This window comes from Delphinapterus leucas, chromosome 3, assembly GCF_059928025.1.
Source record: "Delphinapterus leucas isolate spDelLeu-1000000601 "Yukka" chromosome 3, BTC_Dleu_Yukka2, whole genome shotgun sequence".
NCBI lineage: Eukaryota > Metazoa > Chordata > Mammalia > Artiodactyla > Monodontidae > Delphinapterus > Delphinapterus leucas.
Window position 1 is genome coordinate 157,143,258 of NC_143131.1, and position 21,513 is coordinate 157,164,770.

A 21,513-nucleotide genomic window follows, 5' to 3' on the forward strand; every position below is an offset into this window, starting at 1 on the left:
CACCTTTCTGGGCCACAGTTAAGGATGGGGGCAGAAAGTGGGCTGATGTGTTAGCACCAACCAGCCCAGCTCTGCGGAGAGTCACCCTGAGCTCTCCCTCCCCTTTTTGTTCCCAAAAGAGTAGGGTTCAAGTCTCACTTCCATTGTTCACTTGCTATGTGACTTAGGGCAAGTCATTCCATCTGCCTGATCTTCTGTTTTCTCACCAGCAAAAGGGAGCTAAGGATTCCTACCCCCATTTGGCTTGAGGGAAGGATCAAAGATACAATGAATGGATAACACCTAGCCTAGCCTGTTTCCTGGCATACAGTGGGAACTCAGCCAAGGTGAGGACTTCTTCCTTACTTCCTGTTCTGGTGAAACCCATTCTCTTAATTCATTCATTTCCTCCAAAACCCCTGGGGAAAAAGAAGTAGGGGGACTTCCCTGGTGGCGCAGTGGTTAAGAATCCGCCTGCCAATGCTGGGGACACGGTGCGAGCCTTGGTCCGGGAAGATCCCACATGCTGCAGAGCACGTAAGCCCGTGTGCCACAACTATTGAGCCTGCGCTCTAGAGCCCACAAGGCACAACTACTGAAGCCTGTGCACCTAGAGCCCGTGCTCCACAAGAAGTGAAGCCACCACAATGAGAAGCCCGCGCACTGCAACAAAGAGTAGCCCCCACTTGTCACAACTAGAGAAAGCCCGTGCACAGCAACAAAGACCCAACACAGCCAAAAATAAATTAATTAATTTAAAAAAAGAGGAAGTAGGGGTGAGCCCAATTTTCTGGATAAAGAAACTGAGGCAGAGACAGGATCACAGGATGGCAGGCTGCTGGGCCTCTGTTAGGAGTGTGGTGTGTGTGTGTGTGTGTGTGTGTGTGTGTGTGTGTGTGTGTGTGTTTGAAAGTCTTTGAGAGAGATTGCAAATGTAACTGGTGATAGATTGTTTGCAAGAGAGTGAGACCATGAAAGCAAGACAGGTTTGGATGTTTCTCCCAGACCCCCTCCGCATGTCTCCTTCTGTTCTCTGTTTACTTATCTATCTTTCCCCATTACAATGTCAGCCCCTTTATCCCGGAGACTTAGAACAGTGTATGCCGTATAATGAACCTTCAATAAACGTTTGGTAAATGAGTGAATGAATGAATGAATGACCTTGTGAGAGACGGTCAGACTCTGCAGAGGGTCAGAGTGAGAGGTTGTGTGTTTGGGAGGGGGGCTGGACAAATGTGTGCAGATGCGGGGGGTAGGGGCAGGATTGTCAGTCTAAAGGACTTGGGCATCTCAGGGGACAGAGATTGCACAACTTGGACTATGGAAGCCTTATTTTGCTTTTGGCTCAGGTAAACCTGGGAAGTGCCTGGAAGCTGAATGAAAGCTATGTGGCAGCTCACCCCACCCCGCCAATAACCACATTCACTGAGGAGCCAGCAGAGGACCAGCGGTGGGGAGCTGAGTCTCTCCAGGAGTCCGGGAGGTCTGGTGAGGCCCTCTCTGGGCAGGAGGCTCCCACTTGCTGGGCATCCCCAGTGCCAGGAGCCTCATCTTTCCAGGGTGCTCCAGTAAGGAAGGAGGAGAATCAGGACAGTTTTTAAAAGATAACAAACTATTTTCTTGGAACTCTGCTCAGTATTCTGTAATAATCTAAATGGGAAAAAAATTTGAAAAAGAATCAATACATGTATATGTATAACTGAGTCATTTTGCTGTACACTTGAAACTAACACAACTTTGTTAATCAACTATGTTCCAATATAAAGTAAAAATAAATAAACTAAAATAAAAAATAGGGCTTCCCTGGTGGCGCAGTGGTTGAGAGTCCGCCTACCGATGCAGGGGACACGAGTTCATGCCCTAGTCCGGGAAGATCCCACATGCCGCAGAGCGAGCGGCTGGGCCCATGAGCCATGACCTCTGAGCCTGCACGTCCGGAGCCTGTGCTCCGCAACGGGAGAGGCCACAACAGTGAGAGGCCTGGGCAAAAAAATAAATAAATAAAATAAATAAATAAATAAATAAAATAAAAACTAAAAAGATAACCAACTATTTTCTGATTTATCTTTGGGAGGAGACCATTCTTTTGTTTGAGAAGGAAAAGGAAAAATATAACTTTAATGGGCCTTTTAGTTATGCAAAGGAAAAGCCTCTATCTTATTGGGAGTAAGGGCAGAGAGGGCTAGACTTCTCCGCATAACAAAGGAAAAGGAAGCTGCTTCCCCTAGGGCAGTGTCTCCACCAGCCAGAGCACTGACCAGGAGGCGTGCAAGAGACCCCAGTTGAAGGGTTTCCTTTCTCCTCCAGAAGCCTTCAGAGGAGCACGGGGCTTGGACTTAATGTGAGGGTTGGGTAGAGGTCAAGGGTCGGCTAACCTAGGACATGCTCAGCAGAGATGTGGGTGCAGGTGAGACAGACCTGAGCCTAGAGGAGCGTGGTAGAGCTATTCCGGGTGCACCTATTGTGTACCAGGCACTTGAGATATAATGGTATGGCCTGCAAGCAGTTCCTGCCTTCTATTTACAGAATTAACTGTTTAGTTACAATTTTGGAACATGTGATGAGGAATTAATCACATGCTAACATTACACAATGTTAATCACAGCTAACATTACAAAGCAAGTGCTATATGTCAGGTAGTGTTCTAAAGGCTTACACATAAGAACATGTCTACTTTATTTTTTCTTTTTATTGAGGTATAGTTGCTATACAATCGAATATATATATATATATATGCCACACCTTTTTTATCCATTCATCTGTTGATGGACGATGCTTAGGTTGCTTCCATATCTTGGCAATTGTAAATAATGCTGCTATGAACATTGGGGTGCATGTACCTTTTCAAATTAGTATTTTCATTTTTTTCCATATACACCCAGGAGTAGAATTGCTGGGTCATATGGTAGTTCTATTTTTAGTTTTTTGAGAAATCTCCATACTGTTTTCCACAGTGGCTGCACCAATTTACATTCTCACCAACAGTGTGTGAGGGGAACATGTCTACTTTTTGCAACCACTTCTTGAGGATGATACTATCATTATACCTGTTTTACTGATGAGAAAATGAAGACACGGGGATGGAGTAACTTGACAAGGCCACGTGTGATGGTGCTGAGATTTCAGTCCTGCAATTAGTGATCTGAATCACTTCGCTCTCTGCTTCTTTCTCCATGCTCACAGGAGAGAAGACGTGGAGGAGGAACTGGCAAGTTAAGAGGGCTTCTCTGGGGACATGAGCTGAGACCTAAGAATGAGGTGGAACTATCCAGACCTAGAGCGGAAAGCTCATCCCAGGAAGCGGAACCACATGTGCAAGGCCCAGAGGTAGGGTGGGAGCAAGGAAGAAGTGAATGAAGGCTTCATCTGGAGGCGTGGGCGGGGCCAGGTCATGCTAAGAATCTCTATAGGAAACTATTGGGAAGTTTTAAAGAGATGGTTGTGGTCGGTACAGCCAGAGTTGTATTTTAAATATCACTCTGAAGGTTGTGAGGAGAACGGATAGGGGTGGTGGCAGAGGGGGTGGTCTGTATGACGATTGCGCAGAAGACAGAGGAGCCAGGTTAAGCCAATGTCTGCGGAGGTGGCAGCTCTGGGCTGCTGGGTCTTGTTCCCTGGGAGGTGAAAAGCAGGGGATGGAGCGATGGACTAGAACTTGGAAGCCAGGCCTGGGTGGGGCAAAAGAGGCGGAGCCTGAAGGGGTGTGCCAGCCGGGATTGGGCTGGCCTCCTAGGGTGCTCGGCGCATTTGGGTTTAAGGAGTAGCCTCCAGGTGAGCGAGACGCTGTGCCACCCGCTGTCAGGAGCTGGTTTAGGCCAGGCGGGACCAGAGATGGGCGGGGCGCTGGGCCTTTGCAGGCCAAGCAGCTGTCAGGATAGAGCTGGTCCAGGAGGGGCGGGGCCCGAAGTAGGTGAAACCCGAGGTGGGCGGGGCGTTGGGCCGCCCGCGGCCACGCCGCTGTCGCGGGTGCATTCCTGGCTCTCTGGCCGGGGGCTGAGCAGCTCCGGAGCGGAGTCTTCGGTCTCCCTGGGCGCGGGGGTAGGGGCTGGCGGGAGCTGGGACCGGGGCCACGGAGGACCCAGGTGAGTCGGAACCCTGTGCCGGGAGCGGGGCCATCTAGAGGTTCGAGGTGAGCCGGGACCCTGTGCAGGCCCAGGCCGCGCTCTCAGCCGCCAGGGGGCGAGCGGCGGCGGGGCTCCGGGAGCTGACCCCTCCCAGCATTGGGAACCTGAGCGTCCTCTCGGCCAGGGGGTGAAGGGGACGGTAAATCAGTAACCCGCAGCGCACACAAGGGCCTTTTGTCCCGCTCCGTCCAAAGAGCACCCTGGCCGCGGAGCTGGTTACTCATTGCCCACCGGGGCGGGGGCGGGCCAGCTGTCCCTGCAGCTCCCTTCAGGACCCGCTGACTGGCACTTCCCCTCAAGGTGGCCGGGTAGGGGTGGAGGAGGAAGAGCGCGCTGGTCCCTCTGCTGCTGGACCGTGTGCGCGCCCCGAATAGAAATGAGCAAGTTGAGGCTCCGAGAGGTGCAGTCATTTGCCCAGGCTCCCCAAGCGCTTGAGTGCGAGAGGCTGGAGAACACAGGACTACTTGATGCCAGAGTCAGGCCCTCCGACCCCACGTGCAGGGCAGTCAGTCGGTCAGCTGCGGGCAGGTGACCCGACTAAGGTTCTGAGGTCAGGGTAGCCTGGGGGTGGGAATAAAATCCCTGGGCCTCTCACTCCACTCCCAACCCAGAGAACTGCCCTCCCTGCAGAGCAGAGCAGAGTGAGGGGATTTCACAGAGACGGGGCAATGGAAACCGGGGGTGGGCACAGAGACAGTGGCATCTGAACCAGCTGGAGAAGTGGGGGCAGAGAGGTATGGGCAAGAGAGAAGACATGCCCGGTTTGGAAAGCCAATGGCTTCCCAGTGCTGAAGAAGCTGACTGTGCAGCCAATGAGATTGACAAAGGCAGGGAGGGAGGCCTTGGATGCTGGATAAACAGTGTGGACTGGATCCTGCTGCACACAGGCAGCCATTAAAGGCTTGTAAGCTGGTGGGTGTTGGGGGGTGGGGGGCGGAACATGGCAGACTTGTAATTTTTAAAACACTGCTGGAGAACCCAGGGAGACATTTGCAAAGGCCCAAGCTAGAGATGACCATAGTGTGCTCTGGGTTCAGGCAGGGAAGGTGAGATGGACTAGAGGGGGATTGGACAGGTTGTGCTCCAGCTGTAGGGGCAACCCAGGGAAGAAGCAGTTCAAAGGGGGAGATAATGGCTTTGGCCAGGACAGGCTAAGTGTCCCCTGCCTCAGAACCAGAGCTGGACAGGGGGACAGTGGCTGGGGAGAGAGTGTGCAGTGGAATTCCCGGGCAAGGTGGATCCAGAGACACCAGTGCCACCTGACTGTTACCCAGCCCCAGGTGATAGCCAGTAAGCCCCTGGGACTACACTAGTCACCCTCTTCCCCTGCCAGCTGAGGCTCAGTTTTGAGTGTTCCTTTCAGAGGATGGAGACATCGTTGGTGGCATTTGGAGGAGGGTAACTAGATGGGGTGGGTGTGTACATCACACCTGACAGGAACAGCACCCTCAGCGGAGGTGACTGGCCGAGAGCTGAACAAGGGTGACAGTCATGGGGACGGGGAAGGGGAAGAAAACATTCCAACATTCTGTGTGCCCAGCCCTACATACATTCTCTTTTCTCCTCAAAGCAGTCCTGTGAGGACAGCAGCCCAGAGAAGGACAGGGACTTGCAAGTTGGTAAGAGTCAGGATTTGAAGTTGACTCTGTCAGACACTGGAGTCTACATTCTTTACAAGAGCTTGTGTGCCTCTGACGGAGCTGTGGGGACACAAAAAAACAGAGGTAACCCCAGAATGCAGTTCTGGTTCAGAATGAGGAAGAGCTTTTGCTTGCCGTAGAATGTACTGCCTTGTTAGTAGTGAGCACCCTGCCACTGCAGGTATCCAAAGCTGGTCATGGAAATGTCAGCAATGCTGTAAGGAGTGGGGGTCAGATCAGATAACATCCAGATGCTGAAGTTTGGCCTTGTATTATATTTCAGATTTTTTTTCAGTAATAAATTCATTTATTCAGCAAAAAATAAATTATGTGTGCTGAGAGAGAGCAGAATACGTGTCTCCATTCTCTGCTTCCTTCCAAGGAAAGAATCCCAAGCCTGCCCTTTTTGTGAACTTGTGCCGGGGTCTCAGCAGGACCCAAGGAGAGCAGGAAGCCCAGCCCCGGCTCCGCACCACACAACCTACTGTGGGGAGGCCTTGGGCTCTGACAACAGCAGAGCTGGTTCTAGTCTCTGCCCTGACGCTGCCTAGCAGCGGCTTGAACAAGTCGGCATTTCTTGTCTGTTTCCTCATCTGTAAGATAGCGGCGTAGCGCCAACAAAGGTGCACGTCTAGCAGGAGTTCTTCGCCCTTTCTGTTTCAGGAAGGCAGTCAGTGGGAGGCCCAGCCTGGGTCCCTGCAAGCAGCAGGAAGGAGATGCGGCTGCTGTTGGCCCTGTTGGGGGTCCTGCTGGGGGCACCTGGGGCTCCAGCTTTGTCCCTTGAGGCCTCTGAGGAAGCAGAGCTGGGTATGGCCTCTAAGATGGGAGAGGGTGGCAGGGGTGGGAAGAGTGGGCATCAGGAGGGGGCTGCTGGCTGAGCAAGGCTGGAGAGGATCCTGGCCCAGGCTCTGAGGAGGTGGCAGCAGGGCAGGACCAACCACTGAGACTCAGTGTCTGGCTCCCAGCAAGCATCCACCTATCTCTGTGTCCACAAGAGAGACTGGACTTGCAGGGTGCAGGGCCCTGAGGTGGGCCGCAGAGCTGGTGGTGAGCCCCTTGGCTGTGTGTGTGTGTGTGTGTGTGTGTGTGTGTGTGTGTGTGTGTGTGTGTGTGTGTGTGTGTTCTGTGCACTGGGTGTGTGGCTTGGGAGGCCCAGCCAGCATGTGTGGTGTATGCACTGTGAGTGTGATGTGCCCCAGAGGTGTAGGCGTGTGCCCTATATGTGGCACCTGTAGCATGTGCCTTGTGTGTGTATGTGCTTCTTGGGACAGTGGCATGTCCTGTCCAGCATGTGTGCCATGCACCATGTGTGTGATATGCACCAGAGGCATGGCATTTGCCCTGCACATACCGTCTGTGGTTGTGCATGTGGTTGTGTGTATGTGGAAGAGCAGCGGTGTCCAGCATGTGTCGAGGGGTTGCTCCTGCCATGAGTGTGCAGCATGTTCTCTGTATGCAGGGGGCTGACTCAGCTCACTGACCTCTGCCCTCGGCCCACAGAGCCCTGCCTGGCCCCCAGCCCAGAGCAGCAAGAGCAGGAGCTGACTGTGGCGCTTGGGCAGCCTGTGCGGTTATGCTGTGGGTGGGCTGAGCGCAGTGGCCACTGGTACAAGGAGGGCAGTCGCCTGGCACCTGCTGGCCGGGTACGAGGCTGGAGAGGCCGCTTGGAGATCGCCAGCTTCCTACCCGAAGACGCTGGCCGATACCTCTGCCTGACACGAGGCTCCATGCTTGTCTTGTACAATGTCACCTTGGTTGTGGATGGTAAGGGGGTCTGGCAGTGGCTAAGGGGTCCCTGGGGAGAGAAACTCTGTCCTGGGCCTCAACTGCCTCCCTCTGTCCCTGACATAGACTCCATGACCTCCAGCAATGGTGATGAGGACCCCAAGACCCACAGAGGCCCCTCAAATGAGCACATTTACCCCCAGCAAGGTCAGTGTGACTCCTCAAGGACTTATTCCCCTGTCTTCCAGCTGGTCACTGAGAAGAGATCTGTGTGTAAACAGGTGGTCCTCCTGAGGGCACTGAGTTCTCCCTTCCCCTCCCCGCCAGCACCCTACTGGACACACCCCCAGCGCATGGAGAAGAAACTGCACGCAGTGCCTGCCGGGAACACCATCAAGTTCCGCTGTCCAGCTGCAGGCAACCCCATGCCCACCATCCGCTGGCTCAAGGATGGACAGGACTTCCATGGGGAGCATCGCATTGGAGGCATTCGGGTGAGTCTTCGGGTTCCCCCACCAGTCCCCTCAAGTCAAACCCACAGTTCTTTCTCTACTGAGAAAGGCAGCTGCAGGGCCCCAGAAGGAGCACTAGACTGTGGACTTGGACAGCTCTGGTTCAAGTTCCCACTCTGCCACTCTCTGGCAAGTGACTTAACCTCTCGACCTTAGCAACTCCATGTGTAAAGTGGGAAGGATCACTGACCAGCAGGTATTAATATGTTTTAGCAGCTCATTCTCATAAGACCCTACAGGGTCAGTTCCAGGCTGTAGTCTCAGAGGAAGCTGAGACTCAGAGAGGGCAAAAACTGGTTCAAGGTGGCACAGCTCAGAAGAAGTAGAGCTAAAACTCAAGGACTTGAACTCACGGCTCAGATACTTCTTGGGGCCTTCTCCTTTGTTCCAAGGTCCCTAGCCTTGGCGTGGCCTCCCCAGGGCCTAGAGAGCTTGAGAAGACCCCCGCGGGCAGAATATAGCCTCCTCATGCTCTGGTCCCCTGGATGGGCATGGTTCGGTGGCCCCTCATGGACACTTCTCCTGCTCCCAGCTGCGCCACCAGCACTGGAGCCTGGTGATGGAAAGCGTGGTGCCCTCGGACCGTGGCACATACACCTGCCTTGTGGAGAACTCTTTGGGCAGCATCCGCTACAGCTATCTGCTGGACGTGCTGGGTGAGCGGGCGGGCGGGCGGGCAAGGCAGTGTCAGGGTGGGAGCCCTGACCCTGCCCTCAGGTGGGACCCAGTCTGGCAGGCAAGATGGACTTTTAGATGAGATGACTCACTCAAGCTACTCAAATTATCCAGGTGGGTCCAAGAGAAGCACAGGGGATAATGTGGGCTTGGAGGAGCAGGGTTGGGCTGAGGAGAAACATGGGAAAGACATCCAGGCAGAGGGCACAGGCTGAGTAAAGGCCCTAGGCATAAAGAACACAATGCATTTGTGGGGACGTGTATGCCTAGAGTGTGGCATTTAAGCAGAGAGCCAGGCCTGGAGGGTTTTTGAGTGCTAGGCTGAGAAGTTGTCCTTGACCCCAAAGGCAATGGGGAGCCATGGAAGGTTTAAACAGTGTAAGAAGGGGATGAACAAGGTCTGAGCTGAGTATCAGGAAGGTCCCTCCCTTGAGCTGGGGGGGAGGCTAGAGGCAGGTGACCAGGGTGCTTCTGTGGGTGCCTGGTCAGGGCTGACGGCCCGGCCCCGCCCCAGAGCGGTCCCCGCACCGGCCCATCCTGCAGGCGGGGCTCCCAGCCAACACCACAGCTGTAGTGGGCAGCGACGTGGAGCTGCTCTGCAAGGTGTACAGCGACGCCCAGCCCCACATCCAGTGGCTGAAGCACATTGTCATCAACGGCAGCAGCTTCGGTGCCGATGGCTTCCCCTATGTGCAAGTCTTAAAGGTCCAGTCCCTGCCAGCACCTGACTCTACCATTCTCCCACGGGTGGTAGGGAATGGTCCCCAGCTCCCTTCCTGGCCGCAGTGTGGCCCCAGGCCCTTCTGTGACCCCTGAATGTGTCCCCCTTCCCCAGACAGCAGACATCAATAGCTCGGAGGTGGAGGTCCTATACCTTCGGAATGTGTCTGCTGAGGATGCAGGCGAGTACACCTGCCTGGCGGGCAATTCCATCGGCCTTTCCTACCAGTCAGCCTGGCTCACGGTGCTGACAGGTGAGCTCCTGAGGGGGCCTGGAGAGGCTGCGGGATTCTGCTGTGGTTCCACAGTGGGCTGTGACCTGTTGGGTAGATAGTCTTCCTTGGCCTGTGGGGTCTGGATTTGGGATGTGGTGTGTGGATTTGTGTGTTTGATTCTGCTTGTAGCAGTCCCTCTATGCGTGTCCACATGTGACTGTCCGTGTGACTCTCTGGGGTGTTGGTATGAGGGACGGAGTGTAAATGCAGTTTTCTTGGTGTGTGTCCCTATGTATGTTGGGATCTATGAGGGCCTCAGTTAGAGGGAATGGGGCCAGCCATCTGATCACTGACTGGTCAGTTTCTGTCTGTCTGTATGTCTCCCTGTGGGCAGAGGAGGATCTCATGTGGTCGGCAACAGCGCCTGAGGCCAGGTACACGGACATCATCCTGTACACATCAGGCTCTCTGGCTTTGATGGTGCTCCTGCTTCTGGCCGGGCTGTATCGCAGGCAGGTGCTCCTCGGCCGGCACCCCCGGCAGCCTGCCACTGTGCAGAAATTGTCCCGCTTCCCTCTGGCCCGACAGGTACCAACCATGCTGTCCCCCACCTCTGTGTCCCCGTAGTGAGGCTCTGGGCCTGCTTTCCTGCCTCAGCTTGGCTTCAGCAGACAGACCAAGTCTCTCACTTTGCAGTTCTCCCTGGAGTCAGGCTCCTCAGCCAAGTCAAGCTCATCCCTGGTGCGGGGTGTCCGTCTCTCCTCCAGCGGCCCCCCATTGCTTGCGGGCCTCGTGAATCTAGACCTACCTCTCGACCCACTGTGGGAGTTCCCCCGGGACAGGTATGCGGTGCTGAGTGAGGGTGGGGATCAGACTCTGGGCAGGAATGATGCCCTGATGGCTGAGGCCTCATCTCTCTCATCTCCAGGCTGGTCCTGGGAAAGCCCCTGGGCGAGGGCTGCTTCGGGCAGGTGGTGTGCGCAGAGGCCTTTGGTATGGACCCCATCCGGCCTGACCAAGCCAGCACTGTGGCCGTCAAGATGCTTAAGGGTGAGTGTGGCAGCCTAGGGGAGATCCAGTGGCCTTGGGAGTAACAGACGGGGCTCTCAGTGCTAGCGGGTGAGCACTGAGGGCCAAGAGAGGCCACCCAATCCCACCCGAGGGCCTGGGGCCCAACTCTGCTACTGACCCTGGCAAGTCATTTCTGAGCTTCAGTTTCCTTACGTGTCACGTGGAGTAAATAATAGTCCCTGCCTCCCAGCCCAAGGTTTGTGGGAAGTGCCTGGTGCCTAAAGTCTTAACCATGGGGATGATGATGACTACAAGGGTTTAGGGTGATGGGTCTGATACCCCGTGTCAGCCTTGGCCTCAAATAACCTTGTCAGCCTTGAAGGCCTCCACCTCATTCCCCCACGATTCCCCCGCAAATTGCACCCTCAGCCTCCCCCGGGCCCTGTCGCCCCGTGTTCACCACCGTCTCGGAGAACAGCCCAGGCAGCAACCCCAAGGGGCTCAGAGCACACCTGGGACCCACCATCGGGGCCTCTTGCTGCTGTTCCCCAGCCCCCTCTTCAAGAGCAGCCCAAACCGCTGTTCTGCTTCCCCCGGCCCCTCCTCTCTGCACAGCTGGGGCCACCTGGCACTTTCTGGGAGGCAGGGATTGAGAAATGTGCATTGTGAGGTCTGGTGGGGAGGGTATGTCATTGGCCCAGGGCCACAGGTCAGCCCCAGGGGCTCAGCCCCTGGTCCTTAGCCTTCTCAAAAGAAGCTGGAGCAGTGTCTTCCTGGCCTCCCCGTCTGCACCCCACTGGCAGCTCCCTGAACTCCCAGGCCAGATGGACGCCAGGCCTTGGTCAGACAGACCTCAGGTCTCCAGCCCACTTCCTGCCCCCAGGAGTTCTCACCCCATTCAGGGAGTAACACCAAGCCCTCCAGACAGAGCTTCCTTCCTGTTCAGAGCTCTTCCCCCTCTCTCCTGTTTCCTGGTCCCACTCACTGGCAGGCCTACCACTTTTTTTTTTTTTTTAATTTATTTATTTATTTATTTATTTTTGGCTGTGTTGGGTCTTCGTTTCTGTGCGAGGGCTCTCTCCAGTTGCGGCAAGCGGGGGCCACTGTTCATCGCAGTGCGCGGGCCTCTCACTGTCGCGGCCTCTCCCGTTGCGGAGCACAGGCTCCAGACACGCAGGCTCAGTAGTTGTGGCTCACGGGCTTAGTTGCTTCGCGGCATGTGGGATCTTCCCAGACCAGAGCTCAAACCTGTGTCCCCTGCATTGGCAGGCAGATTCCCAACCACTGCGCCACCAGGGAAGCCCAGGCCTACCACTTTTAGATCCTTGATCTTGTTGCATCCTTGCAACTGCTGTGAGAGTAGGGCACGATCCATTGTCCCGTTTCATACAAGATAATCCTGAGGTTCAGAGAGGTTAAGAGATTGTTTCAAGGCCACACAGCCTAGCAGGAATTCAGGCCCAGACCTTCCTGACTCATGAGTCCAGGGCGCCGTGTCCTGTCCCCAACCCAAAGTCTCGCTTATGTAGTCACCCTGGCTGTCATCCTTACAGACAATGCCTCCGACAAGGATTTGGCAGACCTGGTCTCTGAGATGGAGGTGATGAAGCTGATTGGCCGACACAAGAACATTATCAACCTGCTGGGTGTCTGCACCCAGGAAGGTGGGGTGGGGCAGGGCTAGGGACGGGGACGGTTGGGATGCAGAGCCACAGCCTCAGTAGCTTCCCTGTCCCCCCTTGCCTCTGTAGGGCCTCTGTACGTGATTGTGGAGTGTGCCGCCAAGGGAAACCTGCGGGAGTTCCTGCGGGCCCGCCGCCCCCCAGGCCCTGACCTCACCCCTGACGGGCCTCGGAGCAGCGAGGGGCCACTCTCCTTCCCTGCCCTGGTCTCCTGCGCCTACCAGGTGGCCCGGGGCATGCAGTACCTGGAGTCGCGGAAGGTACAGGCAGCGGGCAGCACTCTGGACCACTCCAACTGCCCCATCCCCACACTTTCATGCCCTGCATTAAATGCCCCAACTTCTCCCTCCCCTTTTTCATTAGCCTGTGTCCCTGAGTCCTTCTGTAACCCCTCAGTCCTTCTGTACACAGTTGAAACTGCATATCCCCATTCCTTCCTCACATACTCCCTACCACACAGGTAGGAAGAGGCAGTGCAGGAGAGAGGGTGTGGGCCCTGAAGTTAGTTGGCTTAGGTGTCCTCTCTGTGACTCTTGACTTCCTCTTCTGTAAAATGGGTGGATGATCCCTACCCCGAGGGTTACTGTGAGGTCCTGTGTGCCCAGCTTCCTGCTCTGTCCTCATAAACCTAAGACCCCTGCCCTGCCCCCAGTGCATCCACCGGGATCTGGCTGCCCGCAATGTGCTGGTGACCGAGGACAATGTGATGAAGATCGCTGACTTTGGGCTGGCCCGCGGCATCCACCACATTGACTACTACAAGAAAACTAGCAACGTAAGGGAGGCAGGGCAGAACTCAGTAGGGGCGGGGCACCGGGACCTATGGGACTTAGCAGCAATGTGCCCTCTTCTCCCCTCCAGGGCCGCCTGCCTGTCAAGTGGATGGCACCTGAGGCCTTGTTTGACAGAGTCTACACACACCAGAGTGACGTGTGGGTCCTAGAAGCTGGGGCCCGGGGTGTCTGCAGGCGATCACAGAAAGGGCAAAGCTCTTGCCCCGGGTCGCACAGCCCTGGGACCTGAATGGGACTAGACTCTAAAAGAAACCCTAATCCTGACCCCCATGGTGGATCATAGCTGTGGGGTCCCCCATCCTAGTCCCAGGGGTAGGGAGTGAAGCTGTGCCCTGCTGAGCCTGGGTTCTGCCTCCAGGTGGTCATTTGGGATCCTGCTGTGGGAGATCTTTACCCTCGGGGGCTCCCCATACCCTGGCATCCCAGTGGAGGAGCTGTTCTCGCTGCTACGAGAGGGGCATCGGATGGACCGGCCCCCACACTGCCCCCCAGAGCTGTGAGGCCTCACCCCACTCTCCCCCGCTTTCCAGTCCTTACCCTCTGCCCTGACCTTGACCTCAGGGCCTGGCCATAGAGAGTGGTTAGCACTAACACTGTCACCACCTCCTCCTCAGCCCAGCAGGGAGGTCCTGGCCTGGTACCCTTCCACTGAACGGCCTCACTTACCCCACATCAAACCCTACCCCTTCCTCACATCCCCCCACCCAGGGCCATGAGGTCCCCGCTCACCCAGGCCTGAGGCTCCTTCTGACCCTCCCCCACGCCTCTCCCAGGTACGGGCTGATGCGTGAGTGCTGGCACGCAGCACCCTCTCAGAGGCCCACTTTCAAGCAGCTGGTGGAGGCACTGGACAAGGTCCTGCTGGCCGTCTCTGAGGAGGTACTGTGCCCCTATTGTCCCATGACCCCCCTGTGCCCACTGCCCTCTGGGCCTTGTCCCACCTGACCACCAGGGCTGACCAGCACTGTTCCCCATAGTACCTCGACCTCCGCCTAACCTTTGGACCCTACTCCCCTGCTGGCGGGGACGCCAGCAGCACCTGCTCCTCCAGCGACTCTGTCTTCAGCCACGACCCCCTGCCCCTGGGGCCCAGCCCCTTCTCCTTCCCTGGGGTGCAGACATGAGAGCGGCACAAAGTTGTATGGGCAGGCCGGCCATCAGCCTTGGGCCTCCTGGCTGAGCTGCAAGCTGGTGGTGCTTGACCTTGGCACCCCCAGGCCCTGACCTAAAGGTACTGTCCCAGATCTCTGGTTCTGCTTTGGGGAGGTCTGTCTTTGGTCCTGGGGTCCCCAGTTGAGACTCCTGCTCTGGCCTCTGGGTCTCAAGCCAGAGTTCAACCCCAGTCTCAAGGCCTTGCCCTTGCCTTGGAGTCATGGCCCCAGTGTTCTAATGGCTTGTTAAGGTTCTGCTTGGCCTCCTGGGCCTGGGCACTCGGTCCTTGTTCCAGGGCTTTGGTTGGTCCTGGCTGTAGGGCTGTCCTAAATCTCCCCACTTCCCTACACCAAGAAAGGTCTTGGGCCTCTGAACCCCATGTCCCCAGGCCTCCCCTGCCTCCCCTCTGCTGCTTATCCCAGCATCTCGGCGGAAGGAGCACTGGCCCCTTTGCTAGCTGAGAGGCTGGAAGCCTGCCAAAACACAGAAGCAAATGGCCTTTTATAAATTATTTTTTTTTGCAATAAACCACTGTGTGCCTGCCTGGTGTCTTCCCTGCAGCGGGTGGAGGGGGGACAGGGTGGAGAGATCCCCGAGCTGGGAGTTTTGCCTGGGTGACACAGACTGAGAGCTCCATGCCCGGCCCTGGGTTTACATCCACCTCCAGCTGCGTCAGGGTGGACCCAGGAGCCTGTGTGAACCTCTGTCTTAGTCTGTCTGTCTTACCAGCACCATCTTGTATATGTGATAGTGTGAACGAGTGCTAACGGACAGAGGAGTCCACACGGCACCATCCACTTGGCAGGACTCCTGTACCCTCTGCATATGCGTGTGTGTGTGCGTACCCTGGGACTGTCCCCAAGGGAGCTGGCAGCACCCCTCCCCCATCTGCTCAGCATTAACCAAGCTGACCGTTAACACAGCGTGAAAGCCTGAAACTCAGCTTCGAGGCTGCTGCCCGCTCCCACGCTCTGCGGCTTAGGCTGGGGGCTTGTAGGGGCTGTGCCCGCCCCGCCCCACCCTGGCCAGTCTCCCAGGCAACAGCTGGTTGCCGCCTGGCTGGGCTGCAGCTGTCTCTGCCTGCCTGGTCCTCGCCTGGGGAGGCCATCATGGCCCTGTTCTCAAACACCCTCTGGGGGGTGGAGGGATCAGCTTCCCAGGGCTCTGAGCCTGGAACCTTCTCCAGCTCCATCCCAGTGGTTACTGCTGCTCTTCAGCCCCTGAATCACAAGGAAGAGGTACCAGACCCAGTGCCTGGTGCTCTCTTCTGCCCTGCCCTGCTGGAACAGGGGTGCCCATCCAGGACACATCATTTGTGGAAGCTGCCTGGATTGCCCCCATGGCCTCTCAGCGGGTGGTGGCTGAAAGTACATACAGGGTCAGAAGGGACTGGATATAAGGATTTGGGACTGGGGCCATCCTGGAAGACTGAGCAGCAGCTCATGGCCATGCTTCTCTTCCTACTCCAGGTCTCCTGACACACGCATTGTGCCCTCTTTGCTTCACTGTGTCCCAAATTGAACTACTCATTTTCCCCCCAAAACTGTACCTCCTCCAGGATGCCCCATCTCAGAGGAAGCACCAGGCCTAAACCCAGGGAGTCATCCCTGACCACTTCCTTTCCTTTAAGAGCCCTGTTCCCTAATGGATGGAGAGAACACTGGACTTGGAGCCAGGAAGTTCAAAGCCTGCCACTTCCAGTGTCCCAAGGCCAGTGCTCTCACTTCTTTGATTGTCAGTTTCTTTGCCTATATGAACAGGGTGCTCCTGCCTTGCCTACCTCCCAGGGCTTAGGGTTTAGGATGAAGTAGGTCTTGGATGAGCACATGTTTAGGGAAGGACGACCTGAAGAGTTCACATGGGTCATGCCAAGTGTTTTGCTAAGAACAGGTGCTTGGGGCTTCCCTGGTGATGCAGTGGTTAAGAATCCGCCTGCCAATGCAGAGGACACGGGTCTGAGCCCTGGCCCGGGAAGATCCCACATGCCGCGGAGCAGCTAAGCCCGTGCGCCACAACTACTGAAGCCCGTGTGCCTAGAGCCCATGCTCTGCAACAAGAGAAGCCACCGCAATGAGAAGCCCGTGCACTGCAACGGAGACCCAACACAGCCAAAAATAATTTAATTAATTAATTAATTAATTTAGAAAAACCAAACAGGTGCTTGGCCTTTGCGGCGGCCCTGAGTGTCCGCCTCCCCACCCAAGGTCTCCTCCATCCCCTTCCCTCCCATTCCCTTGCAGGTGGCTCTACAGGCAGCTTCCAAAAGCAGCTCTTGGCTTATGCTCCCCCTGCACTCAAGAACCCCCTCTGGCTCCCTGGAGTCCCCCAAACTTTCTGACTGAGCCCCGGTCCCCACTGGGGTCACTGGCCAGTGACTGTGTTCTTCACCAGCCTAGCCCATCACAGGAGAGGCAGATCGCTCACAGCCTGCCTGGGGAGGAAAAGGGTTGGGAGGCTACAGCAGTGTGTAAGGACAAGAGGGTGACAAATGAGAACCCCCACTTTCCACTTTCCCAGTGTGAGCCCACTGCTGTGCCAGGCTCAGCCACCCACCACTCTCCCTCACCACAGCCTTGCCAGATAAAGATTTGTATCCCCAATTTAATGGTAGAGAAACAGGATGTGATGGGCACAGGGTCACAAGGGTTAGGGTCTAAGGAAGGAGATGAGTTGATCTCCCCACCCCAGGTTCCCGGCAGGTCCTGTATACATGGGAGATTCATCAGAGTGACAGGAGCAGCTGCCGCCTGGTAGATCCTGGGGTCCAAGAGGGGCTCAGCTGCCCACCCTGTGCCCCCTCCCTGCTAGCATCCCTGGCAGGCACGTGCTTACTGGGGCCTTTCCACATTCCTCACAGCCCATGTCAGAATGAGACAGATGCTACTAATTCCCCCGTGCAAGCTTTGCTGCTCCATCTCCCCTCCCCCAGGCCTGCTCTGGGCATCATGGCAGCATGTGGAGCCTGACCCCCTTGGTCTGCCTGGGTTCTGAGCAGCTTCCTAGCTAGTGACACCTGCCTCAGGAGCCTTTCCGAAAAGCACTGGGTCACCTCCGGACTCTACCACTTGCTGGCTGCTTGTGTCACTCAAGGCTCTGGTGGGAGCAACAGATAGACAGCCACTCAGATGTCAGAAGCCAGAGCCAAGGGGCAAGAGGCTGCTGGGAGGGAATCAGCGCCTGGGAGGGAGGGGCAAGCTGGCCACAGTGTGTGTGTGTGTTGCTGTGACTGAAGTTACCCTCTCTGAGCCTGAAACACAGGAATGACAACATGCCTTGAGGAGTGGTTGTAAATGTTCAGTCAAAAATGGCTGTTGCATGGGGATTAGGAGGGAATGGCCCCCAGGCCTGGGTTGCCATGATCTCATGCCCTTTTCGTGGTAGCACTTCCCAGGAAGGCATTCTTGTCCCCATTGCCCAGATGAGGACACTGAGGCTCAGGAGGAAGTGACTGGCCCAAGGTTACATGGGGGCAAATGGGAGAGTTGGTGCTTGGGACCAGGTGCCTATCCCACTGCGAGGATCATTCCCAGAGCCCTGGTGGCCCAGCCATTCTGAGGACCAGGAGAAGCTCTGGATTTCCATGGAGAAGAGGATACCTGTTAATGGAATATCCATGCACACTGGTGGATGGTCATTCGTGACACCCGAGCACAGAGTTGCTTGGTCCAGCACTTTGCGCTCCAGCCCTATGGCCTCCATCCCTGCCACCTCAGGGGCCTCACATGGGCTGTTCCTTCTGGGGGACACTCCTCTTCACCCCCTCACCTGGCTAAGCCCCACGTGCCCTTTAGATCTCACTTAAACCTCATTTCTGGGGTCAGCCTCCCAAGGGCCCCTTCCAAGTTGGGTGCCCCCTTCATGCTGAGCCCTCCTATTCAGAGGCTCTCATTGCTATAGAGAAGGATGCCCACAAGAGTCTCCTCCCCACAAAGTGTGATCCCCAGGAAGCAACCACTGTTTTGGTAGTTTTTGTGTTTTTAAAATAAATTTATTTATTTATTTTTGCCCGCGTTGGGTCTTCGTTGCTGTGCACAGGCTTTCTCTAGTTGTGGCAAGCAGGGGCTACTCTTTGTTGCGGTGCTCAGGATTCCCATTGCAGTGGCTTCTCTTGTTGGGAGCACGGGCTCTAGGCACGCGGGCTTCAGTAGTTGTGGCACGCAGGCTCAGTAGTTGTGGCTCGCGGGCTCTAGAGCGCAGGCTCAGTAGTTGTGGTGCACAGACTTAGTTGCTCCGCGGCATGTCGGATCTGCCCGGACCAGGCCTCGAACCTGTGTCCCCTGCATTGACAGGCGATTCTTAACCACTGAACCACCAGGGAAGCCCGCTTTGGTAGTTTTTTAATCAGTAGTTCTAAAATTTTAGCATGTATCAGAATTACCTGGAGAGGTTGGATTGCTGGGTCCCACCCCAGAATTTTGTATTTGGTAGGTTTGAGGTAAAGCCTGGAAATCTGCATTTCTAGCAAGTTCCCAGGGGATGCAGATGCTGGGCTGGGGCCACACTTTGAGAACACTTTTTTTTTTTTTTTTCCGTACACGGGCCTCTCACTGTTGTGGCCTCTCCCGTTGCGGAGCACAGGCTCCGGACGCGCAGGCTCAACGGCCATGGCTCATGGGCCCAGCCGCTCCGCGGCATGTGGGATCCTCCCAGACCAGGGCACGAACCCGTGTCCCCTGCATCGGCAGGCGGACTCTCAACCACTGCGCCACCAGGGAAGACCTGAGAACCACTTTTTAAAGAGGCATTCCGTGTTCATGGTTTAAATAATTGAAACAAAAACTTCAATGGCACAAAAAGTTTTCAGTGAAAAACTACCCCCTTGTACCTACTCTCTCTGCTCCCCAGGGAAAACTGCCCCCATTTTCCAAGTCGTCTTGCATTGCTCCCCTTCACCTGCCCATGTTCATGTAGCCCTTGATCCAGGTTAGCGGTTACTGTCCTTGCCCTCCCAACTCCCACTCAGGGCAGCACCAGGCAGAAGTGAGGCAAAGTAAAGAGTTGAACAAAGGGAGGGATGGAGGAGACCCACTCTCAGGTACAGACACACTCAGGTGTGCGCTGCCACTGCCCGCCCCTTCCCACACTCCGGAACCCTGACTGGGAGCCCCCCTCCCACCCTGCCACCTGCTGTTGGATTTAGCCTAATCCCAGAGCATGTGTGTGAGGCAGCTGCAGCTCTCTCTGGGGGGAGAGGGCCCCCCTCCAGAGGAAATCTCCTTTTATTCTCTTGCTACCGAAATCTGACCTTCATCGGCACCTGGGCCCCAAGGCTGGGGCCTGTCCGCAAGAAGTGGCTAAGGAGATGGCGTGAAATTGCCAACAGCTGAACTCACCCTGCCTCTCCCTGCTTCCTCTCCTACCCAGTCGCAGCTCACATGCCACAGCACCAGCCCCTTCCAGGCCCCCTAGTGCCAACCTCATGTTCTTGTGCTGGTACTTGGGGCCCAGCCTGACCTGGCCCTAATGATCGCACCCGCTAACCCTGCGGCATATGGCTGTGGGCTTCTCGCAGCTTTTGAACCTCCAGACCATCCTTGTTCCCTTCAGGGCTTGGCTCAGCTATCACCTCCTCCAGGAAGCCCACGCTAATCTCACAGCACTGCCTAGGCATTCTGCCTCTACGCACAACTGGAATGACCCATTTATGGCTCTCTCTGTCTCACTCAGGGCAGGGGCCTCATGGGCTCCCCCTTTAAGTCAGGTCCAGTGCAGGGCAGGCCCACAAAGTTTTGTCAAACGACTGAATGACCTGGTAAGGGCGATGATAAGGCTCCTGGTCAGGGAGGCCCTTTCCTTTAACAGCTGAGACCCCTAGGAAATCAGGTCCCAGGAGAGGAGGGTTGGCTCAAAAGGCTGAGATGGCCAGACCCATATTGGACAGCACAGCTCTACAACCTTGTAAAAGGGGTAGCCCTTGGATCCTGGGGGACTGAGATTATTATAATTGCTGGGGGACCCACTGCATGTGCTGAGGAAAGCTTCACCTCACATAGCTGATCTTCTGCCTCTATGGTGTGGCCCCTTCCAAGCCACCCCCTGAAGGCAGACAGGCTAGAAATAAATGATGGATAGCATGGAATTCTCTAGAGCAGCACTGTTCAGGAGAACCGTCTGCAGTGATGGAAATATTCTCTATCTGTGCTGTCCAATATGGTAGCCACTGGCCATGCATGGCTATTGAGCACTTGAAATGTGGCTTGTGTGACTGAGGGATTATTTTATTGTAATTAATTTAAATATAAGTTTAAGGAGCTGTGTATTGACAGGACAGCTCTAGAGCCTTCACAAAGGGGCTCTAAGTGTTCTGTTGGGGAATTTGCTCTGCGTTACACTACTGAGGGGAAAATTCAAGATGAAGCAGCACACGCATGTCCCTGTGAAACATGTACCTGCAGTTGTAGGGATGCAATCGCTTGGGAAGGGTGGGCAGGTGGTCACCATGGCTGCTTCTGGGGAGGGGAACTAGGTGGCTGGGGTCAAGGAGGGAGGAGACCTTTGTTTCTTTTGATTTTTGTACCTGATACGTGTATTATTTATCTACAAAAATTGAAATTTGAAATTTTTTTGAAAAAAAAAAAAGCGGTAATTCCCTGGCAGTCCTGTGGTTAGGATTCTGTGCTTTCACTGCTGTGGGCCCAGTTTCGATCCCTGGTTGGGGAACTAAGATCCTGCAAGTTGCACGGCGTAGCCAAAAAAATAAATTAATTAAAAGAAAAGAAAAGTAAAAATACCAGAGGAGAAAAGTATCCCCTCTGAGTACACACCAGTTTCCAAGGCTGCCTGGCCCAAACCTCAGGCTGCCCCAGAGCCAGTTTCAGAGTTTCCAGGGCCCAGCACCCTCCTACACAGCCACACTGTCCTCCTGCCACTTCACACACCAGCCCAGGCTGAACCCAGGCCCACGGGACGAAGCCTGAACTGACCCCTGCCCACTCCCCAAACTCCTCGCATACCCCTCCCCCATCGATTCTCCACCTCCAGTGGCCTTCTTTCTGTTTTTCCACCACCCCAAGTTCATGAGAACCTCCGGGCCTTTTACTTGCGGGTCTCTGCTTGGAATGCTAGTCCACTGGTGTTTCTGGCTAGCTGTCAGAACAAAGGTCATCAGGACTTCCCTGGTGGTCCAGTGGTAAAGAATCCGCCTTCCAATGCAGGGGACGTGGGTTCGATCCCTGGTCAGGAAACTAAGATCTCACATGCCGTGGGGCAACTAAGCCTGCGCACCACAACTACTGAGCTCTTGAGCCTCAACTGGAGAGCCTGTGTGCCACAGCTACAGAGCCC

At 55.6% G+C, this 21,513-nt stretch overlaps 1 protein-coding gene across 1 annotated transcript; it reads left to right on the plus strand.

The window, feature by feature from the left end:
* The first annotated feature begins 3,232 nt into the window (after positions 1–3,232).
* On the plus strand, positions 3,233–14,201 carry LOC111169850 (fibroblast growth factor receptor 4). The gene is made up of 18 exons (XM_089908602.1): positions 3,233–3,306; positions 3,738–4,061; positions 4,404–4,627; positions 6,407–6,550; positions 7,244–7,962; positions 8,513–8,636; positions 9,170–9,405; positions 9,491–9,629; positions 9,985–10,178; positions 10,248–10,432; positions 10,519–10,640; positions 12,155–12,265; positions 12,353–12,543; positions 12,936–13,058; positions 13,145–13,266; positions 13,436–13,573; positions 13,851–13,956; positions 14,055–14,201. The coding sequence occupies exons 1-18, from the start codon at positions 3,233–3,235 to the stop codon at positions 14,199–14,201; spliced, it is 3,423 nt and encodes a 1,140-aa protein (XP_089764728.1).
* Positions 14,202–21,513: the final 7,312 nt, after the last annotated feature.

What these genes read in the sequence shown, in the direction of transcription:
- LOC111169850 (XM_089908602.1), top strand. Translation starts at nt 3,233, where the DNA reads ATGAGGTGGAACTATCCAGACCTAGAGCGGAAAGCTCATCCCAGGAAG. An exon ending in ATCGCATTGGAGGCATTCGG is followed by an intron (nt 7,963 to 8,512) that starts GTGAGTCTTCGG and finishes TCCTGCTCCCAG; the next exon opens with CTGCGCCACCAGCACTGGAG. An exon ending in CTGGCTCACGGTGCTGACAG is followed by an intron (nt 9,630 to 9,984) that starts GTGAGCTCCTGA and finishes CCCTGTGGGCAG; the next exon opens with AGGAGGATCTCATGTGGTCG.